The 22,405-nt window shown below is 54.0% G+C and overlaps 1 protein-coding gene across 1 annotated transcript; it reads right to left on the reverse strand.

The window, feature by feature from the left end:
- Positions 1–336: 336 nt before the first annotated feature.
- Positions 337–22,174, reverse strand: SLC26A9 (solute carrier family 26 member 9). The gene is made up of 21 exons (XM_039699428.1): positions 22,089–22,174; positions 15,656–15,782; positions 14,896–15,035; positions 14,618–14,728; positions 14,240–14,415; positions 12,999–13,163; positions 12,144–12,296; positions 11,720–11,802; positions 11,323–11,470; positions 10,566–10,679; positions 10,059–10,136; positions 9,494–9,589; positions 6,832–6,938; positions 5,813–5,882; positions 5,632–5,724; positions 5,113–5,229; positions 4,271–4,588; positions 3,865–3,919; positions 3,335–3,480; positions 2,500–2,577; positions 337–1,629 (listed from the first exon to the last, which is right to left on the reverse strand). Exons 2-21 carry the CDS (start codon positions 15,778–15,780, stop codon positions 1,582–1,584), a joined length of 2,421 nt encoding a protein of 806 aa, XP_039555362.1. The 5' UTR covers positions 15,781–15,782; positions 22,089–22,174; the 3' UTR covers positions 337–1,581.
- Between the last annotated feature and the right edge of the window lie 231 nt (positions 22,175–22,405).

Consider the following 22,405-nt stretch of genomic DNA (forward strand, 5'->3'; position numbering starts at 1 on the left):
ACCTGCTGGTGTTGCATTTATTGCCAGAACTGACCCAGAATTTGGCTACAGAAATGGGATTTCCTTCTCCCTGGGTCATGATTTGCAGGCGAGCCACTGCTGCTCTTTCCGAGCCATTGCTCGTGACATCCCACCCCATTTCTTGTAAGAAGTTCAGGAAATACAATCTGGTTTATGCCTCTGCATTTGGATTCCTTCATTTGGCCTGTCAGACTCCAGGCTGGGAAAGCAAACTCCTGTAAAGAATTCTCAGTGTAGAGCTGGGAACTGGAACTTCCCTCTTTTAATGTGATGCCACCTCAGAGACCCAGAAATATTGATCAGGACAGTTTCTTGTTGCTCTGCACCAATTTCTTTGTTGCCTTTCTTTCAAAATTATAACTTTTTAAAAGGAGTACTCAGGCAGTACAAAAGGCCATGAGGAATCACCCTCAAAGATCATTTAAGAGGCTTAATCTCTTGCTTTTACCTTGTAAAACAAGCTATACATGGAGATTTCTGGAGAAACCACTGTTGTCTCAGACTAAAATAAGTCATAACCATCAGCTAGTGGGGTTTTCTGCCCTCCTTTGGTTTTATTACTCTCCTGCACCACATAATCAGAAATTGAGGTAGAGAAGTGGTGACTTGGTTATTGAGATGTGACATAAAACCAAACTGGCAGGCTGCTGCTGTTCTTCCCTTCAGTGACTGTCTAGCAAGGATGGTTCAGAAAGCTCTATTTTCCTTAAAAATGAGACATCTGGGAGCTGCAGGGAAGCCCCAGGAAGCCTTCAGCAATCAGCTCAACAACGTCTGTGTCCTTCAAAACCATACACTAAAGCTTGCTTATATTTGTAGCATTTTAGAGTATTAAAATAGAAACAGCTTTTAAAAATAGAATCTGTTTTCATGTACTCAACCCACTGGGCAGGCAGGACAATGTGTACATAATTCTTATTTCTGAGCACACACCTGTCCTATTAGTAAGAAAAAATAGATGTATTTCAGAATTTAGCCCTGCTGAGAGAGTCCTGAGGTCTTTGGGGTGTCCGAAATACAGCAGTAGTCCCAGGCAGTGATTTTTGGGATGCTGGGGCACAGAAGAGGGGAGGCAGAGGCTGCAGAGACACGCAGGGAGATTGGGGGGCTGCAGTCCAGCCCCCGGGTCAGTGCACATCAGAGAGCAGCAGCAGCTGGCAGAGCTGCCCTGCCACACCTCCTGAAGCGAGCCCTGAAAGGGGTTTCACTTCGTGGGGAAACAGGGAAGGGGGAAAGGCGAGGAGCAGGATGGCCAGGCGATGCAATTCCAGCTGGGCAGAGGATGGTGAGGGACAGAGGGTGGCTGAGCATCCCCTGAGCTCAGACCCCTGCCTGCAGCTGAGAATCCACGAGATGGCATCTCCTGAGCTCCTGCTGCCCCAGCTGGCTCTGCCTGCTCAGAGTGCCACGAGCAGAGCAGGGAGGAGGGAGGGTCTGGCAGCTCTGGAGGGTGATGGCCTCGTTGCAAACCCGTCGTGTCCCCAGGCAGAAGCACAGCTCTCCATGGAGGGGTGGGAGAGAGGAGTCTCCTCTGCAGGGTTTGCCCGGTGCTCGCTGTGCTCACAGAGCTGTCTGGGTCTCTGAGTGGAACATGCTCCCAAACATCTCCTAAAGGGCACAGAGGATGAGCAGGGTCAGGGCTGGTGACACAGCTCGGTGTCATTGTCACACAAACACCCCCAGGAGCTCCAGCCCTTCTCCATGCTTCCAGCTGGACATGGACAGCACGGGGAAGGGCAGCCCTGGAGGGGAGCTCCCCCCAAGGCCCACATCTGGGTGAAAATCACTGCAGCATTCACAAAACCTGTGCTGAAATTCTTCTCTGATAACTTTTCTTTTGGGCATGAACCAAACCTGGTTCTCTGAGTTCCCCCCCAGTGTGTGCAGACCACAAGTCAGGCTGAACCTGAGCTGTGTGGCCCAGAATGATTGAAGGACTCCTCTGCACAGAGGATGAGCAGGGTCAGGGCTGGTGCCAGAGTGACACAGCTCGGTGTCATTGTCACACAAACACCCCCAGGAGCTCCAGCCCTTCTCCATGCTTCCAGATGGGCATGGACAGCACGGGGAAGGGCAGCCCAGGAGGGGAGCTCCTCCCAAGGCCCACATCTGGGTGAAAATCACTGCAGCATTCACAAAACCTGTGCTGAAAGTCTTCACTGATGACTCCTCTTTTGGGTGTGAACCAAGCCTGGTTCTCTGAGTTCCCTCCCAGTGTGTGCAGACCACAAGTCAGGCTGAACCTGAGCTGTGTGGCCCAGAATGACTGAAGGACTCCTCTGTGGGGGGACCTACCTGCCCCTCATCCAGGTGCCTTCCAGAGCTCCTCAAGACAGGGATTTAATATTCTCTTTGCAATTAACTTTCCGAAGCACTGCTGTTACTTCCAGATGATTTCCCATCTAACCAATCCCAATCAGAAGTCCCAATTTCTGCCTCATACCCACGGCTGCAGTGACCCCTGGCACTCCAACTCACCTCCTCCAGGTTCCTGTACTCTGCACTGCCCTCGTCCACAGACTCGTCATAGATGGAGAGCTCTGTTTGGGTTGGCCTCTGTGCAGGGAAGAGTTGAGTGCACAAATTAGCAGAGTGCAAGGTCAAAAGGAGTGAAAACAGTGACTAAGCCAGGCCTAAAAGGTGACCCATGCTCTAAAGGCAATGCCCAGGAGAAGGGGCACAGGAGGAGTCCTGCTCCAGGGGTTTATCTGCGTTTGCCTATCGCCCTGGCTTGATAGGAGATACCTTAACTCCTCCTGGGGAGATAAAGGTGCTACTGGTGCCAACTCCAGCTGGCACACGAAAAACCAACCCCTGTTTGGGGACAGAGCCTGTCTGACACTGTGCCACCAGCACGGGCCACATTCCTGCCTTGGAATTCCTCCTGTTCTCCTCCCACCAATGGAGCACTCGTGGGTTCCAGGGCTATTCCAGCTGCACGAGCTTTGCCTTCATTTCTTCATCACTGGGGGCCAAATTCTGCCTTTGCCTGTTCCAACCAGCACCAAACTGAGGGCACAGTGCTGGAACAGCTCTTCTGGTTCCTCCAGGCTGGCACAGCACTCATCTCTCAGCCAGGGGTTTGTGTAAACCATTGACACTTCTGAATTCCCATGGAAATCCATTCCACCACAAGCTGCTGGGCCTGTACACAATAGCTAGAATATTAAATACTTTGCTGGTTTTAGGCCTTTACCACTCGAGATAAACATGAAGCTTCTTTAGGTGCAGTAGCAATTTGTGATTTTTCCATTGTGCTGACACAGCCTGGAAGCCAAAGAGGAGAATCCCGTGGGCTGGGGAGCAAATTTACCTCTTCCAAGATGGGCGGGTGGACAAATTCCCTGATGCTGGCCAGTGCAAACAAAACAGCGTCGTGGATGGTCAGGAAGATGTGACTTCTGTCCAGGCCTCCTTCCTCAAACACTCCCCCTGTGCTGATGTCATCGTACACCTGGGCTGGAGAAAGGAGACAGCTGAACGAGGAGGAGAGCACAGGAGGAATTCTGGAGGTGTGTGGGGCTGCTGGGGTCCTCTGAGCTAAGGCAAGGCTCAGAAGAAGCAGGTTTGCAGCAGAAATGAGTATGGGGATCTGTTTTCCTGCATGCTGAGTGTGGAGATGTCCCAGCTTTATCACTTCCCAAATGAAAGCACTGATTTCACACACAGAAAACTGTGATTCTCTTTCCTTTCTTCTGTTTTCTCCTTTAATCTGTTCTGCCCTGGTCCAGCTAAGGACTGACATGTCACAGTTTGAATAAAGAACAGAAAAGGATCTGCTATTTGTTAGAGCTCAGAAACAGGGGAAGATCCCATGGAAATGTGTTCCTTGGGGATGCTTACCATGCACGTTTGCCAAGAACACTTTGATCCCAATCTTCTGGTAACTGGAACACAACTGGAAGGGATGAGATGGGAGAGAGAGGATTAAAAACACTGCTGCTCCAGCTTCGTGTTTATGCATAAAGACTTTTATCAGCGCTGGGGCTGAAGGAGAAAATCAGAGATGCAGAAGAGGAGAAGCCACACAAGTGGAACACAAGGCCTGTGAGGAATCGCTGAGGGGGCTGGGGGTGCTCAGCCTGGAGAAAAGGAGACTCATGTTGGGGCTGGGCTGGACTCGATGATCTTTGAGTGGTCTTCCAACCCAGTGATTCTGTGAATTCTGTGATTTGAGGCACCTAAACACCTTTGTGTGAGAGAGCAGAAGGTCCCTGCTGCCCAGCTGTGCTGGCAGCACAGCACCCACCTTGCTCAGCGCCTTTGTGCCCATCAGATCCACGAAGCACACCCCGCTCATGTCCAGGATGATGGTGTGCAAGCTGAGGTAGGGCGGTGCTGTCAGCACAGGGTCGGGCTCTGCCGTGGGCAGGACGCTGAGGGTGCTGCCCTGCAGGGTGCTGCTGCTGCCCAGCTCCCCAGGGCTCTGCCCTGGCCCAGCCCCAGGGGCAGCAGGGCGGAATGTGACGTAGGAGATGCTGGCACCGTTGGCAGTGGTCTGGTTGTTGTTGGTGTCTGTTGGAGAGGCGCTCTCAAAGTCCTTCTGCAGCTCTTGCAAAGACAAGGTCTGTGGCAGAGCAGAGGTGCAGAGTCAGGGCAGGGCACAGGTGGGGTGCTGCCAGGTGACTGCACCTCTACCCACTGATAGGAAGGGTTTTAATCTGGACTAACTCCAGCCTGGCTGTCCCTTGGGGCTGGAATTAATCAGGATAATTTGCATGATTCATTTATTTCAAAACTGCTCAGCATTGCAAAGCAAATGGGGCTGAGGTGACTGAGAAATGGGCTTTGAAAGGGCACCTTGGGGCTGCACTGCTGGCACAGCCCCAGAGAAAGAGGCCAGAGTTGCCTGGTTTCTGCAGATTGCTCCCCATGTTCTCATGCCAGCTTCCCAGCCATTCCCAGCTCTCCTGCACCTTCAGGTTTGGGGAGGAATGGAGGCGGAGGTGGGGAGGAAAGGGGATGAGAGGTGGGAAATGTGGCCAGGAAAACAGTGCAGGAAATCCCATGTCAAGAGGAGCCGTCTGATGGAGACTTGAGGTTGTACTCATGGACAGAGAGACCTTTTTGGGAGCTCAGGAGCTGAGTTACCTTGTTCTCCTTCAGCAGGAATTTTGGGAGCTTTGCTGGCGGTTGTGCTGTGCCCTTCCCCTGCTTTTTCACAAATTTCCTCCTGGCCAAGTACACCTTGCCAGGATCCACCCCTGTCTGTGGGAAAGAGAATTTTTTTCCTTTTAAAGTCTGTTCCAAGAGTCAGGAGCTGCTGTTCCTTCCCTGGCATTTCCCAGCCTGGAGTGGGTGATCCTGATGGCATCCAAACATCTCCTGGAGCTTGGGGAACCTGCACATGCAGGGAGAGACTTGGAATAGCAGGATGCCCCTGTTTTGGCAGAGCTTGGAGAAGGAACCTGGCAGGATTTGGGCACAACCTCTAAAATGAGCTCTGCAAACGGCCCTGAGGATCAGGGAGAGGAGGATTGAGGAGTAGAGAGTGGATGTGACCACTGTCCATGATCACCCACAGCTTAATTACCCCTGTGTAGCAACACAGGAGAGAGCAAGGTGGTTTGGGACTGGCTTCAGGCAGGGATTTGTGGAGGAATTGCTCACCTTGGCTATAATTTTCTCCCGGAATATCTCCGAGTTGGCGAAATACAGCGGCGAGCAGTAGGTGATGATTTTAATCCCATTCACTTCATGGACCTGCACCAGAGACAGGAGCTCAGAGCAAGCCTGGGCACCAGTGGCAAAGAACAGCACTTTCTCTGAGGGGGTTCTGTCTGAAGCTCACCTTGTTGTAGGTTTTGGGGTTCTTGTAGATGTCAGTGGAAGTCACCTGGCCCAGGGCAGAGCCGTTGCGGCTGCAGAAAAGAAGGGATCAGCATTAGGGGAAAGAAAACTGCTTCTGCTTCACATTCCATCCCAGGATTTGAACATTTGCTTTGTGAAAACTCTAACATTTCACCCCTGCAGTCTACAGGGCAAAAAAAAAGAGCCAGTATTTTGAGGTGCCAGACTGGGAAATATTAAAAAAGGTCTTTGAGGGATTAAAAGTGGTGAGAAGACCTCACGACAGGGCCCTGCACGCAGACAGGACTCGCTCTTTTTGTGAGCTGGGAACTGTGTGGGGTGAAGCAAACCCCTTGAGGCTTCCCCTTGCCCCGGGATGTGCACGGGAGCGGGAATGCAGGCAGTGAACTGGCGCCTGCCATTCCTGTTTGCACATTCCGGCCGGGACACCTGCACTCCCCGGGGCTCCTGCCGCGCGTTCCGCGGGCCAGAGGTCGCTCCTAAAAAATCACCTGTCCCTCCTTCTGCCCCTGGCACATCTCCCGTGCTCCTGGGGGGCCACGAGGTACTCACAACTGGGTGTGGAAAACCACGACGAGCACGGAGAAGCCCACGCCCACCGCCACGCCGTAGGGGAGGCTCAGGAAGAACGCGGAGAGGAAACTCACGAGCCAGACCAGCTGCAGGGAGAGAAGGGAGAGAAGAGCTGAACCACGGGGACACGGAGGGAGATGATGGGAAAGGGATAGGAAATGGATGGGAAAATGAATGGGAAATAGGTGGGAATAAGGGTGGGAAAATGGGTGGGAAAAGTGGATGGGAAATAGATGGGGAAAAGGGTGGGCAGGCAGTGAACTGGCGCCTGCCATTCCTGTTTGCACATTCCGGCCGGGACACCTGCACTCCCCGGGGCTCCTGCCGCGCGTTCCGCGGGCCAGAGGTCGCTCCTAAAAAATCACCTGTCCCTCCTTCTGCCCCTGGCACATCTCCCGTGCTCCTGGGGGGCCACGAGGTACTCACAACTGGGTGTGGAAAACCACGACGAGCACGGAGAAGCCCACGCCCACCGCCACGCCGTAGGGGAGGCTCAGGAAGAACGCGGAGAGGAAACTCACGAGCCAGACCAGCTGCAGGGAGAGAAGGGAGAGAAGAGCTGAGCCACGGAGGGAGATGATGGGAAAGGGGTGGGAAATGGATGGGAAAATGAATGGGAAATAGGTGGGAATAAGGGTGGGAAAATGGGTGGGAAAAGTGGATGGGAAATAGATGGGGAAAAGTGTGGGAAAATGGAGGGGGAAAGTGGATGGGAAAAAGGGTGGGAAAATGGGTGGGAAAAGTGGATGGGAAATAGATGGGGAAAAGTGTGGGGAAAATGGAGGGGGGAAAATGGAGGGGGGAAAATGGATGAGAAGAACGGGTGGAAAAATGGGTGGAAAAAATGGGTGGAAAAATGGGTGGAAAAACGGGATGAAAAAAGGGGATGGAAAAGTTGATGGGAAAATGGTGGGAAAAGGGGGATGGAAAGGTGGATGGGAAAAGTTGATGGGAAAAATAGGTGGGAAAAATGGGTGGGAAAAATGGATGGGAAAAATAGATGGGAAAATGGAGGGGAAAATTGGATGGGAAAATGGATGAGAAAAATGGGTGGAAAAATGGGTGGAAAAAATGGATGGCAAAACGGCATGAAAAAAGGGGATGGAAAAGTGGATGGGAAAAATGGTTGGAAAAAGGGGATGGGAAAGTGGATGGGAAAAATGGGTGGGAAAATGGATGGCAAAAATGGCGCTGTGCTGCTATCCTGGGCTCTCAAACCCTCCCAGCTCAACATGAATAGGCCAAACCCTGAATTCTGCAGCTGTTCTAGTGCTGCAGTTGCTGCATGTTTTAGAGTGAACTGTCCTTGCTGGGAAGTTTGCCAGGAGCCCCAGTTTCTTTCCAGGGCATTTCTCCACGGCTGCTCGAGCTCCTGCTCCACTCATTCCACCCAAAAAGGATCAGCCTGGCTCGTCAGGAAGGGGCTCCTGCAGACCCCACCATCTGCTGCTCCCTGCTCCAGCCCTGAGCAGCTCCTGCTGTCAGCCAGAGCAGTTCAGAAAAAATCAGAAATATCTCTCTGAAAACTGCCTGAGCACCTGCTGGAAATGGCCTGAACACAGAGAGGATTCGATGGCCAGGTGTGACAGAGGAGACCAAAAGGTGCTCCACTCCAGCTCAGAGCTCTGCCATTTGTCATTTTTATGTGTTAGCACTCAAGCATCTCGCTCCAGATGAGATCAGTCCTGCCCTGCATTTAAACACCCCCTCTGAAAATCATTATCAGCTTTTTTAATCCCATCCTCAAAATGAATAAAAACCGACTTTGACCTTGGATGAATAAGGGTAACTTTGATGACTTCAGTATCTTAATTTATATGCATTTTGTGCATAAATGGATCCATCCATCCATCCATCCATCCATCCATCCATCCATCCATCCATCCATCCATCATTAGAATTAGCTGGAATTAGCTGACTTTGACCTTGGATGAATAAGGGCAACTTTGATGACTTCAATATCTTAATTTGTATTCATTTGGTGCATAAATGGAAAGGAAAAGCTTCCATCCATCCATCCATCCATCCATCCATCCATCCATCCATCCATCCATCCATCCATCCATCCCTCCATCCCTCCATCCATCCATCCATCCATCCATCCCTCCATCCATCATTAGAATTAGCTGGAATTAGCTGTCCTGAAGCACGACCAGCATTAAGGCGATGAGCACCAATGCTCTGACCTCACCCAGGAATGGTGCTCCCCATTTTGGGCCAGGACACTGAATCTAGTTCAAATTCCAAGGAGATTAAGGTCAAGAGAATCCCGTTCACTCCATTGGCATCTGCCAGGATGTTCCTCAGGCAGCACCATCCATCTCCACTCAGTCCACGCTCAGGGCTCTGCCCTTTTGGGGTCTCTGAAGCCTCTGAAGCCCTTTTGGGGTCTCTGAAGCCTGTGGGGTCCCTCTGTGCTCTGGTGAGCTGCCAGAGCCCACAGACCTCCCCTGTCACCCCACAGCAGCAGAACCCGTTCAGAGATGTGCCCAAATTGATAACCCAGCTCTTCTCCAGCACTTGTTTGAGCAGGATTTTGGGAAAGCTCTTCCCGGCCTCCTGATTGCCCCGATAAGGGGGTTTGTTGGGCCCTGACAGGATATTGGCTCCGTGTCCACACACGGCACTCAGCCGTGGGAGTCCTGTTCAAACACTGTCTTTTTATGTCAGACATTTCCAAATTCCGTTCCCACTCCCCCGCCACCCCCTGCCTGGGTTTATACATCAACCAGTGCCTGGAGTCCTTATCACTGCGAAGGGCTCTCCTCACCCTGGAGGGCCATTGTGTGAGTTTTTAAGTCATGACTCCCAGATATTGAGCAGGGCCGGTTTGGCTAGTTCTGGGCAAACAGGCTCCGCACTTGATTGGCATTTAAACACAGCAGGTAAGAGTTCAGGCCTCTCTGATATGTGCTCTGAGCAGCAGCGTGCTCAGCTGGGCAGGACAGGCAGCACCATCTCGCCAAGAGAGCCAACCCCACCTCCTGCAAGGGACTCACAACCCCTAAACCCCACAAAAGGCTTTTTGGGGTCTGTCCTGCTCGTCCAGCCCTGGCCACGTGATGCTCCTGCCAGCCCAGGCACTCACACAGTCCAGCTTGCTCTTCTTCCACAGGTAGAAGGGGTCAGCCAGCTGCTTGAGGGAGTTTTTCAGGTTCACAGCGATGAGGGCTCCCAGCACGGACTGTGGAGGGAGGGAATGGTCTCAGCACACGTTTGGCAGTGGATGCTTTCCTGCAGCATCTGCCTGCCTTGGGCCAGCCCCATCCCAAGGGTGATGCTCACAAAGGTCTCACTTGGATCTGAGCAGGGTCATTTGCATGATTCTTTCACTAGAATTTCCATTTACATTTGCTCAGAGAAGCTGTGGCTGCCCCATCCCTGCCCAAGGCCAGCTTGGAGCAGCCTGGGACAGTGAAAGGTGTCACTGCCCGTGGCAGGGGTGAAGTTTAAGGTCCCTTCCAGCCCAAATCAACCTGGAATTGTGTGATTGTGTGACTGTGTGACTCCAGACAGCCCGTGCAGACAGGTCCCCGGGCCAGGAACAAACTGTCCCGTGCTGCTGTTTGGGTTTTTGGAGCGAGGCTGTGCCCGTGTCTGGGTGTGGAGAGCGGGTGTTGCAATGGCTCTGCCCGCACAGATGTTTGTGTTACCTTTGGAAGAGGCTCGAGGTAGATTCCCAGGGACAGCATTGTCACCATGACCACCAGAGCCACAAAGAAACTTGCCACCTGCAAGGAGGAACGAAAATCACTTCTGCAAACATCAGGGCTTCTCAGAGCTGCCCTGGGTGTAGTCAGGGGCACAACTGGGCACTGCAGCATTTTATGGGAGAGGATGTTTGCCTCTGAAGACAGGCAGGGGTTTGCAGATCTCACAGATAACCCCAAACTTCCCTCACTGCCCAGTCCAGGGAGCCAGAGTGGGACTGCAGACTGGGAGCTCTCCTTGTGCCCAACCCAGAAAACCAAATCAGGGACCAAAATGGGCTCGGGGAGGGAGGAAATGCTGCTTTAACAGCAGCAGCCTGAAGCACTTGTGTATGACACTTGTCCAGGGCTGCATGTGGCAGCTACAGCACTTGGTGATCCAGAGGGAGTGGGAGGAGAAGAGGAGGAGGAGGAAGAGGAGGAAGAGGAGGAGGAGGAGGAGGAACTAACTTGGGATTTTGCTCCTGCCCCGTCCACGGCGAGGGTGACAGAGAGAGCACAGCAGATCACGTGGATTTTGAAGAAGGATCCAAAGAAGTTGCTGCAGCCCAGGGCCAGCATTTCCTGTGGAGATGTGGAGAGTGCCCATCAGAAAGGACAGCTGCCCTTCCTGCTGGCACATGGCAAGAGGGCAGGGGTCTGAGGCTGGTTTATGTGGCCAGGGCAGGCTCGGGGCTCCCTGCAGTGCATCCCAGACTCTTTCCTTCCAGTAAGATCTGGGATAGGCCCTGCTGCAGCAGGGAAACCTGGAAGCACAATCCCACATAAACACGTTGTCATCTGTTGACACACTCAGGGCAGGGCTCCATGTGGTATGTGTGGCTGTTGTTGAAAGCTGCCACTGTGCCAGGGATGACAAAAGAGGATTATTTAATGTCCTGCCTCTCACAGTATCTAGGTGACACACCAGGAATCCAGGTCCCTGAGAAGTGCACGCACCTCACCGTGCTTCAGCAAGCTGCCAAAACCCTGAGCCTGGAGGGGGAGCAAGGCAGAGAGCCCAGCCTAAAGCTCCTTTCCCTCTTGCAGCCTCTCTCCAGCCCACGGGACGGGGCTCTGCCGTGTCCTTTTGCCCCCCACATGGCACAAAGCCACGGAGCCTCCTCGGGAGCAGCACGTCTGCCCTGAGCCCAGCACGTCTGAACGTCTTCCCTTCACGCCTGAGAGCAAAGGCAGCAGCCCCTGGCTGCCCCAGCCCCTGCAGTACCTGGTTGGGGTCCACGTCGTAGCCATGCTTGGCTGCCAGGGTCCTCCCCATGGCCAGGTTGATCACGTAGCCCACGATGGCAAGCGAGAAAGCCGTGCCCACCATGTCCTTCCACCTGCTCACCAGGGGCAGGGTGGGCTCTGGGAACCTGCACTCAGAGCACAGGTGAGAAGCTGTGACTGCTCTTTTTTGGGGGCTGGGGGGGTGGCTGAGGAGCTGGAGGGTTCAGGAGTGACACAATGCCTGCCCACACTCCAGAGGATGGGGGTGGTTGTGTCACGGGGCACTCCTGGAAGGGGACTCAGATTGCAGGGAAGAGTGAGGTGTTTTCCAGGCTGGAGGAGGAGGAGGAAGGAAAACTGTCTGGAAGGTGAATCAGACCTGCACAAGCTCTTACCCCATGCTGATTTTCCCCACTATTGGCATGCCGTACTTGTCGGGCATGTTGAAGCTGCCGGAGATTGCGGTGGCCACGATCACCTGCAAGGACAGCAACAAAGAGCTGTGAGCAGGAAGAGCTGGGCTGGCTCAGGGCATTAACCCTGCCACGCTCCCAGAGCTGGCAGAATAAAACCAGCACCAAGTTTGGGCTGGGGAAGGCGAGGACAGTCCCAGCAGGGGTTCTTTTCTTCTCCCTCAGCATCACCAGGATGCAGCGCAGGGATGAGCATGGGGCTGGCCCAGTCTCTGACCCCAAACCGAGTGGGGGCTGTGCCACACTCGCTGTGTAGATGCTCTGCAGGGTGGCCCTGCTGGGATCAGCAGTGTCCCGGGGCTGGGTGGGGCTGGGAGGCTGCAGGGACAGCCCAGGTGTCACTTACGATGATGATCTCCATCGGGATGGGCATCCGGATCTTCTTCATGTACTTCAGGTTGAGCTCCTTGACGACGATCAGGAGCACAGCGCTGACCAAGGCGTAGACCAGGGAGGCCAGGTTGGTTTGGGGCAGACCTTTACAAATGTCAATGAATGTCTGAAGGGGAGAGAAGAGGAGAAGGGGTCACGGAGAGCCAGACACTCTGGACAGCATGGACAGAACAACGGACAGCACTCGTTACCACGGTCAACACCCTGAGATGAGAGCAGTGCCAAAACCCTCTGCTGAGGGATCAGCCCCCAGCCCTGGGCTGGTGATTAATGCAGTTCTGGCTGCATCAGCACGGGATGCACCCATGGGAGACACAGGAAATCCTGGAATGGCCAAACCTGCTCAGAGGAAATGTTCCTGCTGCTGACAGCTCTGCAAGACTCCTGCTGCAAAGCAACATAGCTCATATCCCACCCAGATCCCAGTCCCATTCCATTGTTCCTCACCAAAACCACAGGCAGGGCTCAGATAATGCTGGCTGGGGAACACAGAATTCACAGAACCACTGGGTTGGAAGAGACCTTCAAATCATTGAGTCCAACCCAGCCCAAACACCTCAACTAAACCCTGGCACCCAGGGTTTTTTTTTAAACACACCCAGGGATGATGACTCCACCACCTCCCCAGGCAGACATTCCAGAACTTTATCACCCTTTCTGTTAAAAACTTCTTCCTAACATCCAACCTGTGCTGCTGGGGCAGGGATTCCCCTTCCCCCCACACCCTTCCCTGGTCTCCTGGGCCCCGTTTCCCAGGCAGGTGCTGCCGTGCTGGGGGGGAAGGTGGCTGTGCAGAGCCCCCACTTACGTAGACGATAGCTAAGGGCCCGGTGTAAGACGGCACTGTCAAGCCGAAGACGTACTTGAGCACGGAGATGAGGATCTGCAGCCCCGCCGCCGTCATGAAGCCCCTGATGAAGGACTCTGACAGGTAGATGGCCACGAAGCCAAACTGCAGGAAGCCCAGGCACAGCTAGGGTGGGACAGAGGAGCGGGGTCAGAGCGGTGACAGCCCCGTGTGGGGCAGGGGGATCCTCACACAGAGCTCTCCCACACACACAGGGGTGTCCCGGAGCAGGGGTGGGGACAGCAGGGCTGAGAGTGCTGTTTTTGGGTTGTGCACGTAGAGAATTCCACCCCAAGACCAAAAATCTCTACTTGGATGCATCATCCAACCACATTCATGGCTAAGAGATTCATTCTTGGATTGTCCACGTGGAGAATTCCACCCCAAGACCAAAATTCTCTACTTGGATGCATCATCCAACCACATTCATGGCTAAGAGTGCCATTCTTGGGTTGTCCACATAGAGAATTACACCCCAAGACCAAAAATCCCCCAAAATCTCTACTTTGAGCCATCATCTGCTCCCACTCAGGGCTGAGTGCCATTCTTGGGTTGTCCACTAGACAATCCATCCCAAGACCAAAAATCTCTACTTGGAGGCATCATCCACCTCACTCAGGGCTAAGAGTGCCATTCTTGGGTTGTCCACATGGAGAATTCCACTCCAAACCAAAAATGCCCAAAAATCTCTATTTTGAGCCATCATCTGCTCCCACTCAGGGCTAATGGATTGTCCACATGGAGAATTCCACCCCAAGACCAAAAATGCCCCAAAATCTCTACTTTGAACCATCATCCACCCACACTCAGGGCTAAGAGTGCCATTCTTGGATTGTCCACATGGAGAATTCCACCCCAAGACCAAAAATGCCCAAAAATCTCTATTTTGAGCCATCATCTGCTCCCACTCAGGCCTAAGAGTGCCATTCTTGGGTTGTCCACATGGAGAACTCTACCCCAAACCAAAAATCCCCCAAAATCTCTATTTTGAGCCATCATCCACCCACATTCAGGGCTAAGAGTGCCATTCTTGGGTTGTCCACATGGAGAATTCCACCCCAAGACCAAAAATGCCCCAAAATCTCTACTTTGAACCATCATCCACCCAGAAGCAGGGCCTCCTTGAGCACCTGCCACCACCATCTCTGCTCCAGGGAAAGCCTGGCTCTCGCTGTGGGTCGGGGACACAGCGGAGCCCTCACCTGTATGATGGCTGTCAGGCAGGCCAGGGTGGCAGAGATCTCCAGCCTGGCTGCCTCCAGGGCCGTGGTGTTCACTCTGGTCTCGTTGCTGGTGTGGTTGAAGTACTGGAAGTCCGACTCTGGGGCCAGCTCATTGCAGATGTTGCCAACGATAATGCTGATGACAGCAAAAGTCCCTGCAGGCAGCACGGGGAGGTCAGCAGCTCCCTCTGGGGAGAGCCCTGTCCTGGAAGGCTCCTGAGCAGAACCTCCCCAGCCCCATGGCAAGAGGTGGCACAGGGACATGGGGGTGACATCAGGATCTGCCACCCCACAAACCCCTGGCAGGGTGAATGTCCCAGCTCTGGATTTTACTGTCCTGTGCAGGCAATTCCTCACCTGGCACCATCTGATGGATGCCCCCGAGGAAGAAGTAGGTGATCAGGGGGAAGAAGGAGGAGTAGAGCCCGTTGACAGGAGGCAGGTTGGCCAGGAGGGCGAATGCCATCCCTGCAAAACACGAGGGACACACAGGGAAATACAGAGACCTCCAGGCTGGAGAGAGAGCTTGGGAACATCAGTAAAACACAAAACCCCTCCCAAATGGGCACCAGCATCACCTGCAAGCTGGCAGAGTGTAATTCCCTCTTGGACGCCCAGGGAGGGACGCTGCTCACCTTGTGGCACTTGGATTGTCCCTGCACTGAGCCCCCCCAGGACATCAGGCAGGATGTAATCCTTGATTTTGTACTTGGGGAGCCACGCCAGGATGGGGAACAGGCGGAAGAGGGTGAGCTTGAACCTGGAAGCTGAACATCTAGAAGGGAGACAAAAAATGAAAGCAAATTTGAGTGATGAAGAATTTGAAAATTAAAGATGGGAGGAAGCAAATTGAGCTGGAAGTAAGGAAGGATCTTCCCAGGAATGTCTCAACTTTTCTCCCTCACCAGGTTCTGAGCCCTCTCTTTCCTCTATTATTGCCTTCCTTTCTCTGAGGAGTGGAGATAGATTTCCAAGAAAGTGATCAGCAGGGTTATTAACCTTTGTTTGCATAATTATAAGCCTTTCTTTTAGGCTGGTGTTGGTTTCAATCAGAAAGCTGAGAAATGCTTCAGCTTACAGCTGGAAAGAGTAAAAAGTAATCCACACGTCCCTTCATCACCAATTGTGCTTTCTCCACTATTAAAAAAACCCAAAACATTGGGAAACGGGACCCCAAATCCCAAATGCACTCAGTGCAAACTGTTCTGCTGACAAAAGAGCCACCAATTTCATTTTCTTCAGCCCAATTTGCATTTCTCCCATACCCTTCATCCATCAAACCCCTGAAGACCACGCTTCCCCGGGATAAAAATGTGATAGGTATTCCCAGGTCTGAATTATACCCGCCCAATTCCTGCCTAAATCTGGTTTATGTCCTACAGCACTCCCTGTTACCTGAAGAGGTTTCTCAGTTTCTCCCCGACGGGGTAAGTTCTGGTTTTCTTCTCAAACTCCTCGTCGAAGAGGCTGACAGAGTAGGCAGGGCGTTCGATGGCATAGCGAGGCCTGGCCTGGCTCATCTCTGCATCGTTTGGATTTTTTCCCAAAAAAAAATAAAACCCAAACAAAAAGAAAAAAAAAATTAAAAAATAGAAAGAGCAAAGCCAAGAACGTGGCTGGAGTTGGCCCCACCTGCGCTGTAGCAGAGCGGACACCTCCAGCGTCTGGAGCCCTCCCCGGGCTCCTCCACCCTAAATAGTTTCCCCGTGGTGGAGAGGCAGGTCCTGGGAGTGGCTTCCCCAGCTCCAGGGGCTGCTGCTGCTGCTCCCGGCCCGCAGCTTCCCCAGCTCTTCCTTCCGAGGTGATGCTGATGAGCGCCGCTAATGAGCGCTGCTAATGAGCGCTGCCGTGCCAAGGGACCCGAGCCCGGCCTGGATCGCCTGGCAGGAGGGCAGGGGTTTAATCCCGGCCCCGGGAGTGCCTCCTAGCCTCGGGCGAGGCACTTGACCTTTCCCATGGCTCGGTTTCACCACCGGTGGCGTTGGCAAGGCTTTGCCAGGCTGGTTGATACTGGCAGCGGGATGACTGAGGGCTGGATCCCTCCCGAGGTGTTCCTGCCACACTGCCCAGCCTGCCCGGCATTCCAGAGCCTTCCCAATCCTCGCTGGCCGTGGGTGAGTGCCCGGCTTCCTCTAGGAAGTGATGCTCGGGGAGATAACTGTTGCTAGCTCATGGCAGTGATGAAGATGCCAAAGCATCCCGGCAGACCAGTCCTGCCCGGTATCTGGGTCTCTCCAAAGGGATGAGGAACTTCAGCCATCCCTGATTTTCCCGTGCCCAGGGATGCCTGGGGAGAGGGGAGAATCACGGTGGCCGGGCTGGGAGGGGAGGGGAGGGAGGAAGTGGTCAGATATAAACCGAGGATCTCGGTAATTATTTGTGTTTTGGTGTGTATCTAAGCGGGTCATTGCCCAACGCAGGAGGAGAAGAGGGGGTGGGAGAAGCTGGTGATTCAGGCAGGAGAATGCACCGAGAAGCAACATCCAGGTTGCTGGGAGTTTGCAGAGTGATCTGGATGTGCCAGAGCCTCCCCTCCCCTCTCTGGGCGATGCTGAAAGGCAGGGCACGCCGGGATGAGCAAATCGTCCTTCCCCAGGGATGGTGAGAGCCTGGCTGATGCCTCGGAGCGGAGGAGAGCAGGGGATTGTGGCACAGCAGGGCAGGAAGGAAAGGATGAGGCAGGGAGCCGAAACTTTGGGGAGAATTTAGGTCAACAGGATCATTATGCAAATAGCAGCTAATGGGTCTAGAAAGGGAGGTCAGCAACCCTTTTGAGATCACAGGGGCCATCAAGAGCACTGCTGTAAAACTGCCCCGGCCGTGGGGTGTCGGTGATTCCAGCTCTGATCTGCACCCTCGGGGCTCGGGAGGGACCCCAGCCCACGGCTCTGGAGCAAAGGGGACACCCGTCCCTCTTCCTGCAGTGCCAGCTGCCTGATCCAGTGCCCTCTGCAGGGCATCCCTGCTGCTCCTTTCCCCCGGAGATTCCCCTCCAGGAGCAAGGACAAGCTTTGCCTTTGGGTAACAGCACAAACCGAGCCCTGGGCTCTTCCAGTGCCCAAAGCCTGCCTGATAAACAGTCGTGGTTTTCCCACGTTTCCAGGATCCTGTGGCTGTTCCCAGCCCTCCTCCCAGCCCCACAGCTCTGCTCGGAATTTCCAGTTCTCTTTGGTGAATATTTTGTAGGTCCAGACTCTACAACAGCTTCTGAGGGCTGATAATCCCAGCCCAGTTCCTGGTGGTGTCTCTGGTCTCCATCCCTTCTGCCACCAGACAGACCCAAGCAGCCAATTAAATCCCAGCTCTTTAATGAAATTCCCCTGCTGAGTGAAAGTGCTGGCAATCAGGAAAAAAAAAATCAACAGAGCAGGTATAGAGGGAAAAATATCCCCATGATTAAATTCCATCTTAAACAAACAGGCTCGTGATGTCAGCGTCCCGGACAGAGTCAAGTTCTTGACTTGGCTTATCACAGCCTTGCCCTAGATCAAACAGCAGCTGAAACCTCAGAGATTTGGGCATTAAGAGCACGAGGAGCTGCGTGGCCGCTCCTTGAACAAAAGGCAAAGCCAGCTGGGGCTGGGGCTGGTGGGATGAGCCCAAGGCAAGCTGCAGAGCTGGTTTAAACCCTGCAGCTGGGGCAGGAGCCCGGAGCAATTCCATGAGCGTGGAGGGGAGAGCGGAGTGCCAGACAGCTGCTGCATTGCAGGGACCAGGTTTTTCAAGATCTCTCTTCCAGTTTGAGCATGGAAATAAAGGACAAGGTCTGGGAGAAGAGCTCCAAGAGCTCACAAGTTTTCAGGCAGCCTGTCCCTGCAGTGGGTGATGCTCAGAAATGTAAGATTTGATTTAACTGAGTACACGAACGGGATGTGACAGAGCAAACAACACACAAGAGCAGAGCTGCTCTGCTCCAGCAACGTGATGTGGGTGACCAACGTTGTCCCAGCAGGTCATGAGTGTCCCCTTGGTCCAGACCTGGCTGCTGGCAGCCCTGCCAGGCCCAGGCCAGGCTGTGCATGCCAGGCACAGACCTTTTCTCCCAGAGCTCATTCTGCAAACACGCTCACTGAGCTCTTATCTGCTGCCCCCGTGCTGGTGATAGCTGTTGGGAAGAGGAAAGTCACATTGAGGTTCCTGGCTGGTGTTGATAGGAGCCACTGGCACAAAGCCACGCTGCTGCGCTGACGTAGGCACAGAACAGGAGCTCCAGTCCAAGGAATGAGTCAAAATTTGGTGGCAGAGCCATCTGATCCCTGCCTTAGGCGTGATACCAGGGCCCAAACTGATCCCAGTGCTGGAGATGAACTCATGTCCCATTCAACCAGCTGCTTCTTAATTTTAGGGATTAAAAATCAGTGCTCTTGCAATAACACTTCCTCCTCTGCCTGCCCCTCTCCATCCCCCTTCTCCTTGCACAAGGCACACCCAGCCCGCTGTGCTGTTTGCTCCAGGATTGGGTTCAGAGGTCCAACCTCTTCCCAGCCCCGTGTGAATCTCTGTCCAAAACACCCCCTCCCGGCCCCATTGCCCAAGAAAGGGCCATAAAAGCAGCTCCCCCCTGTCCCCCAGACCTGGTCTGCTGGGAGAGCACAGGCACAGGTGCAAGGGTTTGGTTGCAACACCAGGACAAGGTCTTGACTCCCGTGCCCCTGCTCCGGCGCCTTCGGGTGCCACGGCAGCCCTGGGGCAGCACGGTGAAAGGGCCCAGACCCTGCAGGGCCAGCAGGGAAAGCCACCAGAGACCTGTGTGGCACGGGGGCTGCGCTCTTGGTGCCAGCTGTGGCAGTGCCAGCTGTGGCAGTGCCATATGTGGCAGTCCAGATGTGGCAGTGCCAGCTGTGGCAGCGCCAGGTGCTCCCCCTGACCGAACTCTCCCCACTCCTCCTGCCACACACCCGCTCCCCTGTGCCTGAGGAGAAGGAGGTTCCTGCTGCCACTCACCCAGCTCAGGTATTTCGGGAGATGTTGTATAATTCACCCCTGGCAGCGGGCACCGGCTGATCCGCCCCCGCGCTCCCCGGGCACTCCCTGCAGCCTCCTGGCACTGGGAATGTGCCAGGACCGAGTCCAGCTGAGGGACCACACCAGGAACTGGCCACCAAGGGACCCCAGAGACTTCAGCTCGGCCATTTGGGTACAAATTCTTTTTCACACTTAGGATTTTGTTGATTTTGTTTTGTTTTTGCTTTGGCTCTGGATGGCCACAGGCTTCACCTACAAATCACCTCCTGAACTGACTCAGGAGGAAAAGCTGGCAGTGATAAAGGCTCATCTACAGTCCCACATTTCTGGCACAAGTATTTTGGGAAAAAAATCATTCCCAGTAATCTGGGGAGGGGGAAGAAGCAGGGGTTGTACTCAGGGGGCTGATGCCGTGCTCTGGGCACACACATTTGTCCCTGGGGTTTAACCTCTTCTTAACCTTTACCCATTAGAAATGAAGAGGAAGACACCAGAAGAACATATAAATCAGTTATGAAAAATATCCATGCCTCAGAAAAGGCAAAATGCCAGAACCCATAAAATTCAGTCAAAACTTTGCTGTTCCAGTCCGTTTTCCAGGAGGAACCACCGTGATGGCTGTGGAATAAGAGCCAGAGGGAGCAGGGGGTGCAAGGAGGTGCTAACGGGCTCTGATGGATCTTGGGCAGGCAGGGGATGGATCGTGCCACAGGCAGGGCTGGGAGGAGACATCTCTGCTTCCCTCCAGCTCCAGCTCCCACCCCACTGCCCTGGGCTGCCCCTCGCCCCCCAGCCCATTCCCCCACTCCTGCCCCTTCACCACGGAGCAGCAGGCACTCAACCAACGTTTCCTTTGTGTTCAGATGCAATATTTGGGGTTCTCAAAGGTGATTTCCACGAGGCAGATGGTCCTTTCCTGGCTGGGAGTGACCCAGCCCAGCGCAGGCAGCGGGCAGAGCTCTTGTGCTGCTGCTGCTGGGCCGGTGCCAATGTTTGATGTACCACTTCACACGAGTTTCTAACCAAACTAGCTCTGTGCCTGGTAACCAGAATAATAAAATCTGCAGGCATCTGCCAGCTCCTGAGGGTGAAGCCAAAGTGTTTGGCTCACAGGGTGTTTATTAAGTGAAATGTTTATACTCAGCAGCTTGGCTCCTGTGCTTTGCTGTCAGGGAGCAAACGCTGTGGGCACAGGGGATCTGCCCTGCACTGACAGCAGGGCAGCAAAGCCCAGGTGGGACCCACTTTCCCTGGGATTTGTTTGATTTACCCACTTGTTCCAACCCCACCCCAGCTCTCGTTGCTGTCAGAGCTGCATCAGCCCCGTAGCTCTGAGGAAGGGCTGGGCTGGGAGAGACATCAGGCACACGGCCTGGGCTGCTGCTTTGGGATGTCCATCCCAAAGTCTGTATGTCTGTATGGACATCCCAAAAGCTTCCCTGCCCTGCTGTCCCCTGGAGCTGTGACCTGGCTGAGTGTGGCAGGGCAGTGCCTGACCCCATCAGCCTCTCAGCCCAGGTCCTGGAAGTGCTGTCTCCATCCCCTTCCCGTGGGAAAGGCAGCTGGGATGGGCAGGAGGGAACTGGAGAGGGCATTTAAAGGAAGAAGAAGTGAGGTTTTGTTGTCCCTCAGTGCCACAGTCTCTGCTCTCTGACACAGAGCCTTGAAGAGCAGGTGGGCAATGCAAACCCGAAGGAATTACAAAGTTTGGAGCGTTGCTGCAGCTCCTGCCAGCACTGATCTGGGATGCCAGCTGAGAGCTCCCTCCTCCACGTGCTCCCTCCCCTGTGGATCCGCTCAGAGAAGGAAAAACACCCCTGGGGTCACCCCGTCCATCCTGTCCCAGAGGTGGAGGATGGGAGAGCATTTCTGTGCCGGGAATCTCTGACCCGGGGCAGAAACACTGCGTGACCAGGACAAATGTCACTGCAGGGACTTATCTCTGAGGGAAAGAAGGACAGTCCCCAGATCCAGGTTTCAGCCTGCTTACAAATAAGGTGTGGACAAATTTTATCAGGGCAGAGCAGAAAGCATCCCAGCTGCAGGACCTGCAGTTTTCCACCACGGAGCAAGACTGAGGGGACATTTCCTCTTGATTTTATATGAAGGAGCCTGCCCAGATTTGAGCTAAACATCCCTTGAAAGGCACTGGGAGGAGCTGGAGCCCCTGCAGGGGTCACACCTGTCAGTGTGACAGGTCTCAGTCTGGGAGCACTCCTCATTCCCAGCTTTATGATTCCCTCCTCACCTGGCTGTGAGCACAGGATGCTCTGTACAGCCAAATCCCCTTTCCTGGGCTGGATTCCAGTGCTTCCCAACCACTGCCTGCAGGCTCCGGGCTCCACATCCCTCCCCTCCATCCCGGGATGTGCAACACCCAGTTTGGGCTGCAGCATCCTCACTTTCCACAGTGCCATGCACAGAAAGTTCTGGTCATAACAACGGTCCAGAAACTCAGTGTTTCTTATCAGCGTTGCCTGTCCTGTATCAGGCAAATCCCTCCACACATCTCAGCAGGAACCAGGCAGGATAAGGTGGCAGGATTTATTCTAGCAATAATTAAATCACATATTTGGCTCTTGCAGCCTCTCTCTTCGTAATAAATCAAGCTGCTGGATCGCTGGTGTTGCTAATTCCTGAGTAAATCTGCCGCCGTAAATCCCCTTGGCGAAAGAAGGGGAGAAAGAGAAGGGGGGAAAGAGAAGGGGGGAAAGAGAAAGGGGAAAAAGGAAAGGGAGAAAAATAAAAAGAGAACTAAAAGAAGTACCAGTTCTCCAAACAGTGCGTCTCACAGCCAGGGGCTGTGCAAGCGGAGTGTAAATGCCCCACGCCCACCCGGACAAAGAGCGATTGTTGGAGTTACCTGCGCCTCGGGAGGGCGGCCGCTGCTGCGGGGCTGCAGATGTGGCAGGAGGTGCTGCCCGGAGCTGTGCAGAGGTCTGCGCTCCAGCCTGCAGTGAGTCATTTATAAATCACCTCAGTCAAGGGGACCGAGGGCTGTGCTCGGCGCCTGATTGGCTTGAGGAGGTAATTGCGAGCAGGTACACCCGGGCTAAGCCCAGGAGATAGCCTGGGGAGATAAGGGGAGATCTGAAGAGGGAGAAGAGCTTTTTTGGATGTCCCCCCTCACCCCAGCCCTCCCCGCTCCGGCCCGGGCCGTTTGATCCCCGCTGCGGGTCG

Source organism: Passer montanus, unplaced genomic scaffold, assembly GCF_014805655.1.
Source record: "Passer montanus isolate IOZ18808 unplaced genomic scaffold, ASM1480565v1 scaffold132, whole genome shotgun sequence".
NCBI lineage: Eukaryota > Metazoa > Chordata > Aves > Passeriformes > Passeridae > Passer > Passer montanus.

Coding starts and splice junctions, on each gene's coding strand:
- SLC26A9 (XM_039699428.1), bottom strand. CDS start 15,780: ATGAGCCAGGCCAGGCCTCGCTATGCCATCGAACGCCCTGCCTACTCT. Junction 5,725..5,812: donor ACCCCAAAACCTACAACAAG/GTGAGCTTCAGA, acceptor TCTCTGGTGCAG/GTCCATGAAGTGAATGGGAT. Junction 4,589..5,112: donor TCCTGCTGAAGGAGAACAAG/GTAACTCAGCTC, acceptor GCTCTGCCACAG/ACCTTGTCTTTGCAAGAGCT.